Raw genomic sequence first — 19,193 nt, forward strand, 5'->3', positions numbered from 1 at the left:
ACCATAAGTCATGCAATTCTGGATGGCTCTTTTTTAAAAACACTGACTTCTGTAATCCAGTGATTAGGTTTAAAAACAAAACAAAACAAAAACTGCTTTGTTTGCCTTCCCTCTCCCCCCCTCCTTGAAATATTTTTATCTCTCATGATTTTTTTGCAAGAAGACTTGAAAATATGACCTAACTGTACCCTACAAAAAAACCACAGGACAGCAAATAAGAACATAGAATTAGTGTCATTATTACATGTCACAAACTAATCATGATGTCTCCGATCTGTCATATCAACTTTGGAGCTCTTAGCCTATCAACACGCAAGTTTTGTAAAACCCTGTCCTCTATGTCACCAGCTCTGCTTTAGAAAATACATAATTTTTACGATTCTTGTAATCTAACATTAGTAACCAAATGCAGGCTTCCCAGCCACCCCTCCCCTCCCATCCCATTTGAGACGGGTTCCACTGTGATTAACTACACCAATATTATGGGTTCTGGGATATCAATCTGGAAAAACTGAAAAAAGTTGTTATTGTTTGTGCACCACTGCATCCAAACTGTGACTTTAATATGAAAGCAAGACTAAAAAGAGTTTTGAATTTTTCCTTACTAAAATAATCTCATTGTCTGTGCCTTAAATGATACAGCTCTATTTTTGACTCCTGTATGGGTGAAAAAAGTTCCTTCAAAACTCTCACCTGACCTGCCTGGGTATATCTTATGACTGAGAATTTTAAAAAGTTCAGTAGCAGACAACTGATCCACACTGTTCATCTGTAGAAACCAGACCGAACCTGTGCTAAAGGCTACTGCACTGAAAGTTACAGAGGCTTAAAGAGCTTTTTTACTGCTTCATTTCCCAGGACAGCAGCTATGCAGTGTCATACCCTACAACTCGGTTTTCAAACAGCGTCCAGAGCATAAACATCCAAGAGCATTCTCTGTAGAAAAAAGAAAGGGAGAGAAAAACTACTGTATCTCTCCTTCCTCCCTAGAAGCTCATTTCTCACCCTAATTATGGTACTTAAAAAAAAACAGAAAGGGAGAGGGGAATTCGGCAGCAGACAACTGCTGGGACTGGCCTCCCCAATCTGCACTACACAAGTGCTCCTGCCTGCCGCTTCTGCATTTTTTTTCTACATGTTTTATTAGAAACAGATGGGGCCCCTGGCTAGTATATTATCAAGTCCCCTCTACACAGCTGCACAACTCTGAAATTGCAGAAATAGCAATCTCCTGAATAAATTTCTTCCACCACTAACAACTGCTTTCTTTTCTGTAATGAAGACCATAGTGGGTCTGGAAAGCATTCTTCCAGTGTCAAGAGCCATGGTTGGATTTAGTTTGAGCCACAATGTATTTCTGTATTCCACAATGAAATTCTATGGACACGTGCCAGATGACTTCCCCCATGCTCAGAAATCACAGGGAAAAGCAGCGAGTATACAGTCGGCAAGAATCATGAAGATGATGGGCTCAGAAGCAGACCAGAGAAGTAAAGTAAGAAGCACTTCTTATCTGGTAGTCATCTGAGCAAAATGGAAAACATGTCCAATAATCCTAAATTGCTTCTGTTCTGCTTAGGTCAGTCAAAAAAGGAATACATACCCAGCAGCAAAAGTTTCAAGAACAGGAATTGAAGCTGCAGCGCTTTGGGTCCTTAAAGCAAATCAGCAAGCACTCTCTGCCCAATAGCCTTAATCTGCACATGATAACTTCTAGCAGCACTTGAGCAGATCTTTGCCGAGAACTGGAAACACAGATCTGTATTTGCAACATAACGCGAAAATATCTGGTGGAACTACAGCATCCCATTCACTGCTGAATCTGCTTGTTAATTGTTTCTGCTATGTTCAAAAACACAGGCATCTATTACATTGCCCTATATCCATGGCCCCACACAGGTCTACAAACATCTCCATGAAGCTGGTACTCTGCAACGCATCCCCACCTAGCACAGGGAAATTAACTTCACATCAGTCTGAGAACTTTGAAAAAAAACTACTCTATGAAGGTCTAATGCTAAAACAGAATTTGCCAGAAAAAATTCCACTGACTTCAGTGACCTCTAGACAACTATTTATGGATAGCAATTATTGGTTAACAAAATGTGTCAGTTATCTGGGTGGTATCCCCATAGGTCTCATTCCCCTCTTTGATGATCTAGTACAATTCAGATTCTGTCCAGAAGATTCCACTACATGGCATTTCCTTGGAAGCAGTTATGCAGTGGAGGAGGTAGGCAAGCTGATAACATACAAAGGAAAACAGTCATGAATCTCTCACTCATTATCAGTTGGGATGAAATTTGAACCCAAGTATCATAACAGGAAAAACAAAGTACCAAACACACCAAATTCAACAGTGGAGTCAAGAACAGAGACCAGATCCTCAATTTCTGTTCCTATGGTCTATGTTTCAAGACAGACTGCATTCCAGGAAAAAGAAGCAATCTGTGTCAGTCTGAAAATACAGCAATGCAAAAAGCCACACCACAGAAACAGCAGTGCCTACACAAAGAGGTCTGAGAAATACTGAAGATTTATTATAATGCAGCATTCAAGACCTTTCATCTGAGAACAATCCTTTCACAGGACCTCAGGAGTGGGAAGATTTACTCCGTCTTACTTGCTGACTGAACATCAAAACTGCTTCACAAATGTCACATGTTTCTGCCAGAGCAACAGCACTTTCTTCATCTTCACCCTGGAGCAAAACAGACTCCCTAAAGCAGAAATAAGATAAAGGCTGATTTTAAACATAGGACAATGCTCTAGAAGAAGGATTTCAGGGGTTGTATTTACCTGAGAAAGCAGGGGAATAGCTAAGGAGTGCCCCAAGTGGTCCAGTTCATGAGCTCCAGACAGGAAAAGGTGATTTATAGCTTTGTATCTTGCTCTGCATCATTTGCTAGGATGAGTGAAGCTTTAAAGTTTAAATCTCACTCCTCCTCTGTTGTCCTTTTGGTTCCCATCACATTCAAGCTGAATCCCACACTGGTAAATCATTTTGCAATAATGCAAAAGCTCCTCCATTAAGGAAGCACTAATGTAGAAACCAACTTCCTGAAGAGGCAATACCCCACTGGTTTCCATTCTTATCAGGCCAGGGAGTTTTTTGATCTTCAGAGAGGCAGATATGGAAGAAAAGACACAGCTAAAACTGAAATTCAGCAGATGAAGATGAAAATATATCACAAATATTTTAAAACAAGCAGTTCTGTGAGGAGTGGAAAAAGCCTGGTTGTCAGTAGATTATGTTTCAATCCTACATGGATTTTCTGATATACAAAATAAGGAGCAAGCACAAGCTGCAGCTTTTCTCTCAATGGGGAGAGTAACAGTCTCTCCCTTGCATAAAGCTTGTGAGAACACAGTATATTTGAGAAGTTTATCCCTTTATCAAAACTGGTTAAAATAGGTCAGCAAGTTAAAAAGTGAGTGGAGGAAAGGCACGAGCATCCAAGTGCATTACTTCTGTAGGAAACAAGGCTAAAAAGCCCACAGGGATGCAAAAGAATAAGGCATGAACCAAAAACCTGCATTACTGTACTTGTACATTGTGTACATTTTAAGAGGGCTCCTCACAGAAAGAGTCAATATTACTTGATTTGATGCAGAATCAAGGGTTCAGGCAACACATCTCAAATGAGGAACCGAGAATAAGGAACCAAACAGAGAGAGGGAGAAGGTTTTTTGAGTGACTGTAGGTGGTGAGCAGCAATCTGTCAGTGAAAACATTAACTGCTAATGCTCCCAATGAAACCGCCGAGAAAAGTTGTTCAGCTCACTCCCCAATTGTTCCAAAGCTCATCTAGTACATAAACATTTCTCTTGGACATTATTTTTAAACAAATGTCTCATTACAAGAATTAAAGCCTGCTCTCTGTCCTCTTGCACAAAATCCATGTTGCACATACTGCGTTGAGGCTTGGCCAAATAACTATGCTGTTCACAACTGAGCTCTCTCTCAGACTAATGTCAAAGATTTTAATCATTGCCCCTCCCTCCTCAAATTAAATGTGGCAATGTGATCTACAGCAGAAATGCTGCCTTATCAGAAAACATAGGAAAATCTGTTGCACAGAAATTACCATAGCTGGCAATCAACTACGAAAGTAAGAGCGAGCCACTAATACCTTAAGACTTCATCAGTCCATTTACCCTGTGACACTACAAGGCACAAAAGAGGAAAAAAAAATTTCCCTCTGAAATAACTGATGGATATTTTGGCCTTACTCATACTCATGAAGGCCATTGAAAGACTTTGCTTTGATCAAGATGATTTTGCATCTCAACTTTCCTCTTTAATTATTGCTGCTATTTGCTTATGGGGGGGGGGGGGGGAAGCAAGGGGACACAGTAACTCACAGAGAGACATAAATGGAGAAATTAAAAGAAACATTTCCCAGTAAGGTTTTTCCTGCAGTCTAAAGCCCTGTGTGTCCTGATGGATATCCAAAGATTCCCTACCTTCCTAAAAGACGTGTATTGATTTTGCCCTTTGTTCACCTGTGTTTGATCCAGCCCACAGCTTATCTATTCCACCTCAGAGACCTGAAGCACTGTCCTTCCTTGAGACAGAATCACTCTACCCAGAAAACCTGGAAGATATTTCACCTTCAGAGCCGTGGCCCCCATATATGCAGAGCTGGAACACCTGTTTATATAAATCAATGCATTCATATCGACTTCAGCAGAGCTGCTTCAATCTATGACAGCAGAAAATAAGCCCACTGTCACATCAACTTGTACTCTGAAACTGGCTGTTCCAGCCATCTATTGTGTGAAGAAAGCAAGAGCATGAGAGTCAGCTTCCAGTGGATATTCTCTTCCCATGCACTCATCTCACCTGACTCTGCTCTTAAGCAGGCTGCTCTCTCAGACTTTTTGCATCTTTTGCACCTTTTGCACTCCTGAAAGCAAACCAGCACTGGAACCATATAGAAGACCGGGCATACCTCCTAGTGACATGTCCTAGTGTGCTTCTTCACTAAGGCTCAGGGTCTGTAATGCTCTAAGAGGGGTGGAAAGCACAATACCTCGATACCCAATTTTTTTTGAGCCTGCACAGAACAAAAAACACAGCATGAGGCTGGCTCAAGTAAGCAGCTGGGTCATATGTACAACTTCCACTCACAGTGATTTTTTTTTTTTTTTTTTTTAAACTTAACTGTATCTCCAATAGCAGTTACAGTTCTGAAGAGAAATAAATATATGAACAAGCTAAGGCCTGCAGCAAGTCTAGGAACATGGAGAAAAAGTTCTGCCTCTGCATCATCTCTAGCATACTCAAGAGAAATAGAAGCAGCAGCAAGATAGCGCCATGGATTGCGCGCACTATGTCACCTGGCTGATCTACATTTCCATTTTAGCAAGCTTTGTCTGGCAGCTCAGCCAGCTGGTGTCTTAGTAGACCAGTGCTTAGCCAGAGGCACAGCAAGTGTCTCTAACGGTAGGATGTCCAATGCCAGCAGGGTCTCTGTTTCGTTGACAGGAAGGTAGGTTTTAATCCTAAGAACAAACCTTCTTTGCCTATCTTGGTGTGTAGTATATTTTCAATACATGTAAATTATTACCATAAATCCCTGGAGCCTACGTGTGCTCTTCCCTGCCCCACTAATTCAGATATAAAACAATGCTTTGATAGAGCTTCCTGGAAATTACCTCGTTTCACACAGCAGAACTCACGAATACGCAGCAGACAATGCAGTCAAGCTCTGAAAGTGAACGGACTGTGTAAGCTATATATGTGCTACTACAGCTGGGCTGCCTTATATTCACTGCAAATCTGCCCCTTGCATTTTAAAAGTGCTTTGAGGCCCCAAATTCCAGCTGGTTACTAAACTTTAGCTTTTTTAGAAATACTCACAAAATCACTTAAAATTTTTGCCTTTTCTCTCATGTAAGTGTTTCTATACTATTTCATCTCTAAGGAGGAGCGGGAGTGAGGAGATATCCGTTAACTATCTGACACTCAAAGCAATTCCACGGTAACAACCAAATGACTGAATAACCTTAAAATAGCAAACTAGTATGTGTAAACAATGGGGGAAGGGAGCAAGGGAATTCTCACAAAGAAATACCAGTTAGGAGCTTACAATAGCAAAGATGTCTGAAACCAATGACACAAAACCTTCACAGGATCCTCTTAAAGATAATGACAACTAGTATTCTTAAGGATATTACTGTATACATAGATCTATATATAACTGTATGTGCTAGAAGTGTTAATGCAAACTGAAACCACAAAATGACTGTGATTTGCTTTCAAGGGCTCTTTATTTCTTTCACAATGCACAACAAGAGCAGTAAAGCAAGCCATGCTTCATGCAAACGCGCAGAAAGCCAGAGACTAAGGTAACCAAATGAATTGTCCTATGAAGAAAACCTGAAAGACGTTTCATTAGGATGTTAATGAATGCAGCATCATTAACACTAAATTACTGGCTGCAGAAGTTAAACACAGGATATAAGCAGACTTTGAAGCGAGCCAAGCAAGCTAATGGTTGCATCAAACAACAAGGTCGAACAACCTACTGTCCCAATGATTACATTGAGAATTCTTGTTGTTACAGGACAGCATTAAGAGGAATTTACTGGTACTTTTATATTTTACATTCACTCTTAGAGCACTACAGTTATTCAAACTATTTGGCATGCTGAGTTTACAGCAACAAGGGAACTTTTGTTTCTGGTAAAGCAAAGGACAAGACAGACAAGGACAAATAAAAACGAGAGGAAGAGAAAGAGACAAGATGACAAAGCAATGTAGCTGTAACGCTGCACTGAAGGGACTATCTTACTGGATGTTTGAGTGCAAACACTTAAAACAATGGCAAGCAACACAGACTTGATACACAAAAGAACTACATTGCCAAGGGTAACTCCATTACTTTTCAGCACAGTCAAGTTCATACCATATGCCAAGCATAATGAATAAGAACAAGACAGAAAGAGATATCTTCAGGCAGACCCCCTCTGTTGCCTCTGTGCTACACTACCACACTATGATTTATTTACAGCTATGCTCTGGAAAAGGCTGCTTTTTTCTGTTTTACTTCTAAACTAATCTAGCTATAGGCTGGACAAAATTTCAGAAAAATAGCTTGACTGTCAACGTTGGAAGGTGGATCCAATATAAACACAATCACGGTTAAAGGAAAGAAAGAAGGAAAAGATTGCTTGTATTCTTTATTTTTACTGTGTAAGTTCCTTTAATTTATTAATATTGATTTGTACAATTCTGCAATTAAGTAGCTTCCATAAGAAGTACCATGCAATTTCTTAGAAACAGACTAATCAATAAAGACAGTCACCAATCATCCACACAAGGTCTAACTGGAATCTCTACTGAATTCCCATGGGAGTCTGGTAGCCAGCCCAGCCTTCCTCCACCACCCACGTCATCACCTGCTAGAGAAAATGCAGACATCTGCCCGCTCCCCAAAATCAGACTCCAAAATGGGAAGTGAGTTCCAAAGACCTGAATGGCAAATAGGAGGAGGGTACAACTGCAGACTATTACCACCAATGTTTAGGAATGTGACAAGTTTCCCCACAACGGTCACCTTGAATATGGATGTCACTCACGATGGTATAGTAGTTTATGGGGACCATCACATGCCTCCTGTGGGAGTTCATGGCTAAGATCCTCGTTCACCCTTTTGCCCTCTGAGCTCTAAGTATTTCCAAGAGGGAAACTCAAAAGTGATAGGAAAAACTTACTATGCTAAGCTTACAGCACTAGCTATCTCATTCTCCTTGTGATGAGTAGTAGTGTCATGTTTCATGTGAAAAACATTCCTCAGCTTTCCAAAATAATCACCTGTTAGAAGAAACATTCCAAGAGGGGGAGGGAGCATTGAAAGTGCAAGAAGCCCCATATTGTGCAATGCTCACAAGCTTCCTGCCAAATTCCCCTGTAAGACAACTTCCCTGCAAAAAGTCCAAAAGGACCCAACACATGTTCTAGTCAGCAGTCTTACAGAATAAACCTGATCTCATGCTATATCCCATGCATTCAGGCATCAACTGCATTATGGGGATTTTTCTGTGGTTAACCCACAGTCTCCTTTGGAAAAATAAAACCTTAAGGGGGTTGGTGTGTTCAGCATAACAAGAAAAAAAATAGCAGGGGCTTCTCAATTTAAAAGGCATTATCTATGAAACAGCACCCTAACCATCACTTGTTAACAAAACACCCTGTATCTACAAAGAAAAATCTGGAACACATTCTGTTTAGGTCGACCACCAAATGTCACAAGTTTATGAATAAAATTGCTGGCATAGACAGACACAGGCATAGACGGCAGGTGCATGTCAAAAATGCAGGGGCGGGGGAAGGGGAGGAGATCAGAGGGAGACAAGAGATGGGGGAACTGAGATGCACATCACCTTGTCTTAGCAGAAGTCTCATAAGAAGCTCTGTACTCTTGAATGTCTTTCCTATAGTACCATAAATGGCTTGAGTAACTAAGTTGGGACATACATCCTCAATTTTGGGAACAAAAATGATACACTTCTAAGAAAGCAAAATAAAAATTGTGACTTATTTCAGAACCTATTCATGAACCGCTGATGCTGACCAGTCCTTTCCACACTGTGCTCTTCACTATCATTTGAGATCTCTCTTCACACGAGAAAATGTAAGATAAACTTACATAATAGCCAATAAAAAGTAATAAAAAAAATGTCCCCTCTCCTCACTCAGCCAAAAGCAAGACTTCAGTATCTAGGGGGAAGGAACAAGAAAAAACAGGGAAAACAAAAATACCTACTTCTCATTTAATTCCACCCAATAACCCCACTAACCATCACTCTGAGCTATGTGACACCAGCCTATCCCTCATATACACTGCGGTATGTTAGCATAACTAAAGCACCCAAAGAACGAGGCATGAAAAAAGAAGCTATAAACAAGAGCACTCAGGTCACTGCAGTAAATCACAGCCTTTAATTTCATGTGAAAGAAGGGAATGTTAGACTAACACAGGACCCTCAAAGAGTCCTTTGTTAGTGTGGAGGCCTGTGCATAAATAAGTTTCCGAAGCCCAGAGAAAGGAGATTTAGAAAGGAAAATGCCTCTGAATTATTTGCCTTATTTTAATCACCTTTTAGAGAGTAAAGAAACTGATAAGCGAGCAGTGGCAAAACTGACAATTAACCTTCCCCTTTAGCACATATGAGTAACCACTTTATTTGCACTGTTTCAGTAACAAAGAGCTCCTCCAAAGAATCCTGTTATACCTTTAAAATCACAAGAACATAGGAGAAACACACTTAGCCTTTCTACCTTTATTAACAGTGCAGATCATAGGATTACCAGCCATATGATCAATACAGTTTAAAACCCCTGCCCTGCTACTCCATCAGATAAATCCCTAACTAGCCAAAAACTAGACAACTGTTGCACATTGCACTTCCATAGTATTTTAGGTTGCTGGTTATTCCCCCTCCCCCCCCAACATTGATAGTGTGGTTTTTTTTTCACAGCACTGTATATCTTGTCTTACATAAGAACTGCCAGCCTTAGTAAGCTTAATTTAAAAACCTCCATGTGAATGACTGTGATAAATTGGGGAATGCTACCAAAGATCTCCAGACAGCACTGCTTGTGGAAAGTGACTTCTCTCTTGATGCTTGATCATGAGCTTCCCGTTACTTGACTGAGAAAGCCCTGAAAGGTCATATTTGACCAAAGAGTAACTCAAGGGGCACAGCTGGAATTTCCCCAACATCAGTGCTGTGTTCTGCACTGAACCACAGCTATTGAAGTATGTTTGAAAAAGAGCCTTCAGACCAAAACAGTCAAAAAGCCAAGGGCATTAGAGTGGAGCTGAAAGAAATTATTTAAAACCCCACAGCAAAACACCACATCAGAAATTAGTGGAGGGACCATTAAAGTAAATGGTTTATTTTTACGGCTGATTAATGCAAGCAGTTGAGAGGGGAAAACGCATTTCCTTTCCTGGGTGATAATTACACTGCATGCAGAATTGATATAAGCTTTTCTTCTATCAAGAATCATGACAAAGACAGCAATACGCACTGTCCCCAATGCACTCTTCCAAAGTGGATTTCACATCTGACAGCTTTTTTCTCTTTTTCCCTAAAAAGGAATATTTGTGTGGGAATGGGAACATTTCTAATAAGAATTGAATTACCCTATTCTCTGGCAGAACGTGCTGATGTCTATAATTAAAGACCTTCAAAATGGATGCAGCGGTTTTCTAAAACTGAATCTCACATTAATTATACCCTCACAAGCATATACTGCATTGTTATGTATTATAAATGGAACTGTTATCAGCACATGATGTGACTGGTCATTAAACCATGTGGGAGAAAAGTAGCTGCACTTGTATTCCATATGCACTGTCCTCTGGTCCTTCTTCCAAAAGGAAAGGGAGCATGCTCAGATGGTAGTCATCAGTCTACTAAACATCATTTAATCATAAGCTTAGATTGCTTGTTAACGGGTATGTCAGACTGCAAACCAAACCCCTAGGATATGCTCAGCTATTCTGCAGCCTCTATCAGACATGCTGGCAAATGCTAGTGTTAGCAGTTTGATACAGCAATGCTTTCCCAACTGTGAACTGTGAGCCTCTAGGAAACCTTGTGCCCTTAAGCTACCGTAACTGCCTGCTGCTTCAGGAATGAATTCCATTGTCAAGCCTTAAGACTGATACCATCAAGTTAAACAAACGTTTGCTCTGTTAGAAGGGCATCATCTGCAGATGACAGGCAGCCTCCTTCCAAATTTCCACCATTTCCCTACTTCCTCAAAGACAGCAACAAAATGGTGGTGCAGAAAGAAAAATGCATCTTAGTCCTTTAAAAAAGCACCTCAAATGCAGCCAGGCCCTTTTCTCAGTCACGCTTCCTCCACTGCAGTTCCTTTTCTCTTTAACGAATAGGCCAGTATTAACACAGAAAGCATTAAAACATAGTGTTTATCTCTACGGAATGAAGAAAGTTCCTTTGCTTCAATAAAGACTGCAGTCCTAAAAGACCATCTCCAATCCAGGATTAATTCTTCAGAGCAGGTGCCAGAGAATTTCACAAGTCTGAGTTTCTCGGCATGGTGGGTGGGGAGTAAAATCTTCTAGAAGAGCACATTAAAAACAGGACTGCTGTGATTGCAGTATATGGCCCTGAGGCAAAAAGAGGCAGAAAATAAACAGACAGGCTAACCTGATTCAGACTGCAGGTCCCATCCTGACTCTGGAACACTTCCCTCTGGAAGACAGATCAGAGTTTGCAGAGCTGCTAAACTGTGTTTTCCACAGTAACATTTGTGCAGAAAACAAACAAACCACACAATCTCCCATTTAAAAAAAAATCAAGTTATTTGTACAAAAATACAAATGCTACAATTTATGCTTCCACATGACTACAATTTCTTCATTAGAAATCACTGCTCTGTAAATCCAACTCTTCCCCCCCCCCTTTTTTTTTTTTTTTTTTTTTTCACATCTACATGCATTTCCCCCATTTCCCCATCACCACTGTGGCTGCATCCAGCCCTGGAGCTGGGCAGAGAGCTGAGGAGAGACATGCAGTCTACCTATAGAATATGTCTACACTACTGTGGAAATGCCCGAACGCAGCGCTGTAACTGAACTATTTCCATAACAGGGAACATTGGCAGTGGAGGTACAGCAGCATGGGAGCAGCTTGTGCTGCCAACCTAGCAATTACTCAGGGTCCCTCACAAGTTCCAGCTAATGCCACTGCACCATCACTTCTTTGTTGCATGAGCACAGTCACTCCTTCTAGATGAGGTGTTCCTCAGGGAAGCTTATAGAGTTAGGGCAAGCAAACCTTGACACAGAGACACTGGAGATATGATACCTTATTATTTCTCTCTTTGCAGTTGCCAGTAATTATTAGTACACATCTAATAATGTTTTTCAAATGTCCTTTTTCCCTTGATTACCAAGATCTGCACATTCAGGTACAAAAAAATAACTGTTTGATAATGCTTATTTTTGAACCAATTTGAAAATCCGCATTTTAATTTATGTAACCCAAGCAACGCAGAAGACTTGGTGTGTTTCAAACCCCGTTTATACCTTTGCCAATGGAAATATGCCAAAAAAGAGCTTCTCTTCTGCAAGTTATGTTTTTTTGCATTATGTTCAGTAATGCAAGACCTTTACTGAAGGTACTAAAGGTACTTTTCTTGATCCCAGTAATACAGGTCAGTAAAAGCCTAAGTAATAGTCTATGCACTGCAAAGGCACTGTCAATGTTACCTCAAATATACTGGCAGCAACTAACATACCTTGAATCACCGAGACTTGCCTAGGAAAGAAAATGCAGAGAGAGCTTATGAGAACACAACAGCTAAAATAAATGGTTTTTTTGCAAGTGGCTGAGAACAGCAAACAGGACATGGAAATTGCTTAACACAGATTCCTTAACAGTCCTGAAGCACTCATTAAAATCAAAAGGTTATGCCATTCATTTCACTGGAAACACAGGCTAAAGGGCTGCAACACACAGTTGAGGTACCCAGTCTTAACGTAAGCAATAAGAGACTGCATGTGCCATTAGCACACATATTAGCTAAAATACCCATCACTGAGGTTTCCCATGCACCTTCAACAAACTAACAGGCACAAACACGTCAATTAAAATGGCTCCAAACATAGCCCACAGTAACTCAGTCATGCTGGAGCGAAAAGACATTGTCCTCCAGCAACAGGGCAGACTGGAGTCAGTAGTATTCATGGACATCCAGGAAACAGAGTAAGATCCTGAACCACAAAAGAGGAACAGTTGTGGAGTCTGCCACTATGAGAGGGAAGGAAAATTTCATCTGGAGAAAACAGTCCTTCTTTCACAGGGCTCCTTTAAGTGAATGCTTTACTTGATGAAAAACAATGCTCATATGCAACCCACAAGGAAAAATATCAATGTTGCACTATTTACTTAAAAATAAGCACCTAATCAGTTGTCCATTAAAGTTAAGAGGGTTTCTGCTTGCTTGTTGTTTACTATCATGCCATATAAGACAGTGAATTTGAATCAATATGCTAATTGACAGTGTACCAGCATACGACTGAAAAGAGCAGAAGCAAATTAATTGGTGATAGTCTTTCTTTCAACCTGTTTTACATCGTATCATTCTAAGGTCCGTTATCAAGTTACCCTAATGTATCATGGGCTTCAAATCAATAGGAAGTCATATAGACAACATACTTCCATCTAAATAATTACTGAGCAATGCCCTTGCTGAGTAACATAGGGAACAGAGGAATATAACACATGCCTCTGTTATCACTGAGCTTCATTACAAACATTTAGCCAATCAAACATGTCAGCTAAGTGGTCTCATCTCCAAATGTGGAGGGAAGAACTGTATATTTCACTAATGAAATTTGAAAACATACTGTGATGTCCTTTTCATTCCCAAGAAGAGACCGCCTCCATATTTATCATTCTTAGGGAGTTTATGATCAGCTATGTCAAAGTTAATCAAAGCTAGAGCATAAGATATAATAAACAGTGAATCATGACATTTGTGTTGAATTATCAACAACTGCATTTCACAACAGAATAATGACTAGACTTTCACAATCAAATAAGCCTTTGAAGATGTTAATTCAGAATTCAGAAGCATGATGAAAAGCTTCATTTTGAAATATCAGCAATACACATTAAATGTATTTATTATAAACAGCTCTCAGTTTATGGGATATTAAGTAAACCTACTACAGTTGCTATTTAAGGCTGCAGAGAATGTTAACAGGTTTTAGTTAATACAGACAGATGAAAACTGCTTTGCATTGCAACATAGTTCCATGTATCCAGAACTCACTCTCTAGCTGTAGCACAAAATAACAGTCCACTTTATTTTTTTAATAAAGCACTGCAAACTTGTGGAGACCATAATTGATCAAATTCCCACTACAAGCAAATTCAGTGACATGAAGTCATAGGCCTTTATACTATATTTTAATAAGCACAATAACCCTAAAAAAGAGCTAGAACTATAATTAAAAAAACAAGCACCACCTTAATGTAAACAAAGTGATTTGGCAGAAATAGAAGAGAACAGGGCATGAATGGCTGGGCTGACCTGTTTAAACAACACAAGAGAAGAAACACTTATCAACAAGCAGTCAGAATCAACTCTGCAGAACATACTCTTGGCTGCACAGACTGTTCACTACTGCTTTTGCCACAATGGACAAACCAAACACACTTGCCTCTCAAAATTAATAAACATCTACCCTCAATCATATAAAAACAATCAAGAAGTCTGCATGCTAATGACAGCCAACTCTTGTAAACAAGGGACTAGAACTGGCATAATTCCAGATCAAAACCTGTGCTTTCAATAAGCAGCAGAATTAGAATGCCACTGCTAGGTATGCAGAAGAGTTAGAACTGGAACAAGTTCATTATCAAGGAACTAAAACAATACTTACTTATTTTACACACACACACACACACACACACACACACACACAAAAAAAAAAATCCTGTTCCTCCTAAACATCCAGAGGGACAGCTGAACAGACAGTCTGGAAAACAATCTTTTAGAAGACCACAGGGAACAGATTACACACGGCTTAAGCATCTAATCCACTTCTAATTTCTACAGGTCCATATAAACAAGGCTAAAATGCGTGTTAAATAAAAGTCCCATGAAATTTTCATGTAAAGACAATATGCAGTTACATAAAAAAAAATTCTTGTAAATGAAACCATCTCCTAAGTGGCAAATTTCACAAAGCCAGAGAGAGTGTTTTAAAAAGAAGCTGTGGAATAATCTTAGCTGAAGAGCATAAGCATTGATGACAATTTCTACATACACAAATGTTCAGACATGCAGACCTCTCTGCACTTACAATGCACTGAATTTTTAATACCTGCATTACTAGCAGTCTATAAGCACAAGGAAAAAAGACAAGCAGGGAAACCTGGACTTCCCACTGTAGGAAGAAATAATGCTGAGTAGGTAAACAGTTCCAGAAGAAACAAAAAAAGATGACCGACAGATTAAATAAGTCCAGCCAGCACAGATTTCAAGCCAAATCATATTATGCCTCCTCTGACTTCTAACATATCTTACCAAAGTCTACCATATGACAGAAATGTATTGAACTACTTTAGTTAACTGACTACTAATTCACGAGATCTCACTTAATAATACAAATCTGAATACAAAAACAGACAGACAGAACACTAAGATTCCACCACTTCCATTCTCAGTCTAAACAGCCCTTTTACTTTGCCTGCATTCCCAAATAAACATAATTGATCTGCAGAAAATCGCTCCTTTAAGATATCTGCTATATGTTAAAGACAGATTTCTTTGGGATTATTTGATTATTCAAAGTAGCAAAATCTCTTTAAAACCATTTAAAACAATAGACAGTGAAGAAAAAACCCATTTAAATGCAAAACATTGAAAAAACTGTGGTGAACTCAGAAGCTATGCCTCGGATTCCACTATGAAAGTGATTACATTTGTAATTAAACTACCCCATAGTTACTAAAAGCATTATTTCCAGTACTTCTCTTCTAGTATGTTCTATACTGAACCTCTAACCTCTACTGAACTGAGTATCCTTTGCATTTTAAGAACCGATGTAGAAGCTGATTATTTGTTTCAGATAACAGATATCTCAAATACCTCTTGGAGATATCTGAAGATAGCATGATAGTACAACTACTCTTTCTGCGGGAAACAGTACAAAATAGATGATATCAATATCTTTTTCTGGACTGGACTACTGAAACTATAAGGCTATTGAGAACTCTGCTACTGACCTTCCACATTAACTCTGGCAAAACACTGCACATCTTTGCGTCTCTCCCATAATTCTTTAGCTTGACTTGTTTTATCTATCCTTTATGTTAGTGACGAGTCAACAGGGCATCAGTCTTGCCAAAATATTGGGGATTACTCTCATACAAGTAATTATAATATTACCAATAAATTGAGAGATATCACAGTGACATGAAGAATCCAATAAATTGAGAGATATCACAGTGACATGAAGAATCCCACACCCATCAGTTTTCAAATGCACCTCTGCACACTGCCGTTTCCTTGAATATGGAAGCAAACACACAAAACCTATGCAATCTTGCTGTATTTCTGACAAGGCATCAATAAAAATTAAATTTACTTGTATCAAAGTCACGAAGAATTTATAAACACATAGAAGCAACTGTTCAAAGGGCTGTGTACAGACACAGCCAGAGCTTGCTTCCACATCCATGAAATAAAAATGGTGTAACCATTTCCCTCTTAAAAGGGAAGAAGAGAATGCTCTTCCACCCCTGGCCAGCACTGAACTTATATGAAAGTTTCTAACTGTTTCTTCCAATTTTCACTAACCTTTAGTAAACCCTATAAACTGTATCTGTGTAGAATGCTGAGATCAGAGTCTGGGGCCCCATGGAAACAAAGGACATGCAAGAATCAAAGGTTGGCATGTTGTTATCACTGGACATCTGCCTTCCCAGAAGGATACTGGGCCTGTGAAAAGGTAATACACTTCTCTCAAAAGCGCATTATATTGCTAACATCACAAGAGGGGTTAAAAGAAGTACAAGACTCTTTGTAACATGTCACTGAAGAATTTCTGCTGATTTATTTGTGCTATTTCTCTCTCCCACTCAGGGCAATAGTTTCATGCATCACTTACCAGTACCTCTTACCAGTTAATAACAAGGCACACTAAATTGAAGAAAAAACTTAGCTTCCCTCAGTTCTCCTCACCCTGAAGGTTGCTTTCTTCTCTACTGCTTTCCCTTTAAGCTTTGCCCAGACTAACAGAGATATTTAGGGTCTACACAGTCAGCAGCAAAGTGCTGCATGCTAAGTCCAGGGTGGGCTTCCAGCCAGAAGGATGCTGGGATGATACTGGCCTTGCTACAGCAAAGGTGAAGGAAGAGTCTTTCACATGAAAGCTCAACATCTACATTAGTGTGGATCCAAGTGCAGGCTAATCAGTCTATTTCAGAGGTAAGACGTATTAAAGGGAGCGCCACAGAGCCCTACCATGTCAGAATCTCTCAGTGATTGTGCTTCACACCATACTAGGTCAGAGCAGAGTGCAGCAGAAGTGATAGCAATCCAGCTGGCTGAGGTAGGTATGCCACCAGGTTAACCCGAGATCTAATTCTGTACCCAAAATTGAGGTCCACACATCTGTGGCCCCTCCTGCTGGTTCCCCCGCACCCCCCCCACCCCCCCCCCCAAAAAAAAAGGCAAGGAAAAAGAGCAATGGCGAAAGCCTATGATGCATAATGTGGGGATGAAGAGACCCAGTAAGAACAATCCCTGACCTAGCATTATGGCATGATACGTTTCATTCTTTCCCAGCCATCCCTGAAAGACAGATCTCTCAAGTCAACCCTTTGCTGTTTCTTGCAGCCTATCCCAATGCCCAACCATTTCAGTAAGAGTAACTCAGCAATTTACAGCACTGGCCCTGCTTCAATAACACAACAGGTCATGGATGCCAATTACACAGTGCTCAGGAATGCTCAATGAACTGAATCACTTGACTGGCTGAACACGCTATCATCTCTTTTTTAGAAAGCAGCTCAGACGGTGGAGTCAAAACTTCATTATGGTAAGGAAATAATGTTTTCTCTCAAAATCAATCATCTGTTGTGGTGAGAAGGCAGTGACAAATGCATTAAAAATAAAATCTTTCTATCTTTAGTTCATCATCATTTCTAATTCTTCTTAGTACTCTAGAATTAAATTTTTTCTCAAGTGATTACATACTTGACAAAAAGTAAATTGATGTCAATCCATGTAGATTAGAAAATGTCTATCCTTTCCTTGTCTTTTTGACAGGACTGATTTATCTCTCTGCTCAGTTCACTTCTTCTAGGGTACCACCGATCTCCTCCAAGAGGTCAGAGTATCATATGCAGTTCCATATGCAAGCATCAGCAGAAGACACATGCCCATGGAATTGTTTCCATTGTTAGCGTATTAAAAAAAAAAAAAAAAAAAAAAAAAAAAAAAAAAGCAAGCTGCACTTGGTTTGGTTTGGTTTATAGCAATTGATCCATGGATTTTACACATAAACGTGCAGATTAGGAAGTTGTTCTGCACCACGTTTTATAACCGCTAAGCTTAAATCAGATGTAGAATTTAACTACTGACAGACCTAATTTCATTTCTTCTCTCTCTTCCCCATCACCAAGAGAAGCCTACAAGCCTCTCCTATGGCTACACCATACCAGCCTGCAGTAGAAGGCAATGTTATTGATCCACTGCTACCACCAGTGCAATTTCAAGGACCTACATTAGATGGAATTCTACACTGTGATCTCTTCTTCATTGAACTCACTTTCTTCAACAGGCTCACAATTTCAAGTTCCATAGCATAAAATCATATTTAAGAGAAACTTTTGGGAGAAAAGTTAAACAATATACTTCAAGGCATAAGTCAGTCTCTGTTGAGGGTTCTCAGTCAGCCTGGGAACTTCACTTAGTGGTGTCAAATCAAGTCCTTAAAAAGGCCTAAAGGAGGGAAATGAAATGCAATGAGATGTAAATTTCCTTCCTCAAGCCCTTCTCCCAGGTGACTCCTACTAAGAGTTGTTGAGAAGGTATATTCACGAGTAACACAGACATTCTTTTCTTTTACTCCTTTTCACATGTGCTGATACTATTTTTCATTCAGCTGGTCCAGGAGACATAAGCCAGATGTGGAAGAGGACAAGGATTCCAACAGGCAGCAAGGGTGGAGTAGAGCAAGGAAATGCCACGTTATTTCTCATCTTCATTCAGAGTCCACAGTCTGCATTTCAGATACCACTCCCATTTAAGCATCTCATACTTGAAAACAAACCATTTGGTAACGCACACACAGAAGAGAGACCGGGAAAGAGGTCTAGGATAAAATCCCTTGTGTTACCACACAAAACATATGGTCTGCATTACTACTGAACAGGATGGGGGGGGGGGGGAATCCTTTTACAGATAACAGACACACTCTATACAGCAAAATATGGCATTTCTCCTACCACTTTATGAAAAGAGAACTTGAATTCAGCATTCGTCATATCTCAATTCAGTATTTTACTCAGGTAATGTTTTACTGAAAATTACGTAGTACAAAGTACAGATGATGTTTTGACTGTACCTAGCTTTCTTTAATCACCATTGAATGCTCCTTACGGATCAATCATTTTAATAGCAGCAG

The 19,193-nt window shown here is 39.8% G+C and overlaps 1 protein-coding gene across 5 annotated transcripts in view; it reads right to left on the reverse strand.

The window, feature by feature from the left end:
* The window catches only part of NCAM1 (neural cell adhesion molecule 1), a 163,423-nt gene that overhangs the window by 111,581 nt on the left and 32,649 nt on the right, over nucleotides 1-19,193 (reverse strand). For 4 of the 5 annotated variants that reach the window (XM_064524219.1, XM_064524220.1, XM_064524222.1 and 1 more), the window contains exon 2: nucleotides 11,194-11,238. The exons of the other annotated variant lie outside the window; for it this stretch is intronic. In XM_064524219.1, coding sequence (XP_064380289.1) covers nucleotides 11,194-11,238 — 45 coding nt within the window. The remainder of the gene's footprint in view (nucleotides 1-11,193; nucleotides 11,239-19,193) is intronic. 5 annotated transcript variants of the gene reach the window in all.

Source organism: Dromaius novaehollandiae, chromosome 21 (assembly GCF_036370855.1).
Source record: "Dromaius novaehollandiae isolate bDroNov1 chromosome 21, bDroNov1.hap1, whole genome shotgun sequence".
NCBI classification, from domain to species: Eukaryota; Metazoa; Chordata; class Aves; order Casuariiformes; family Dromaiidae; genus Dromaius; species Dromaius novaehollandiae.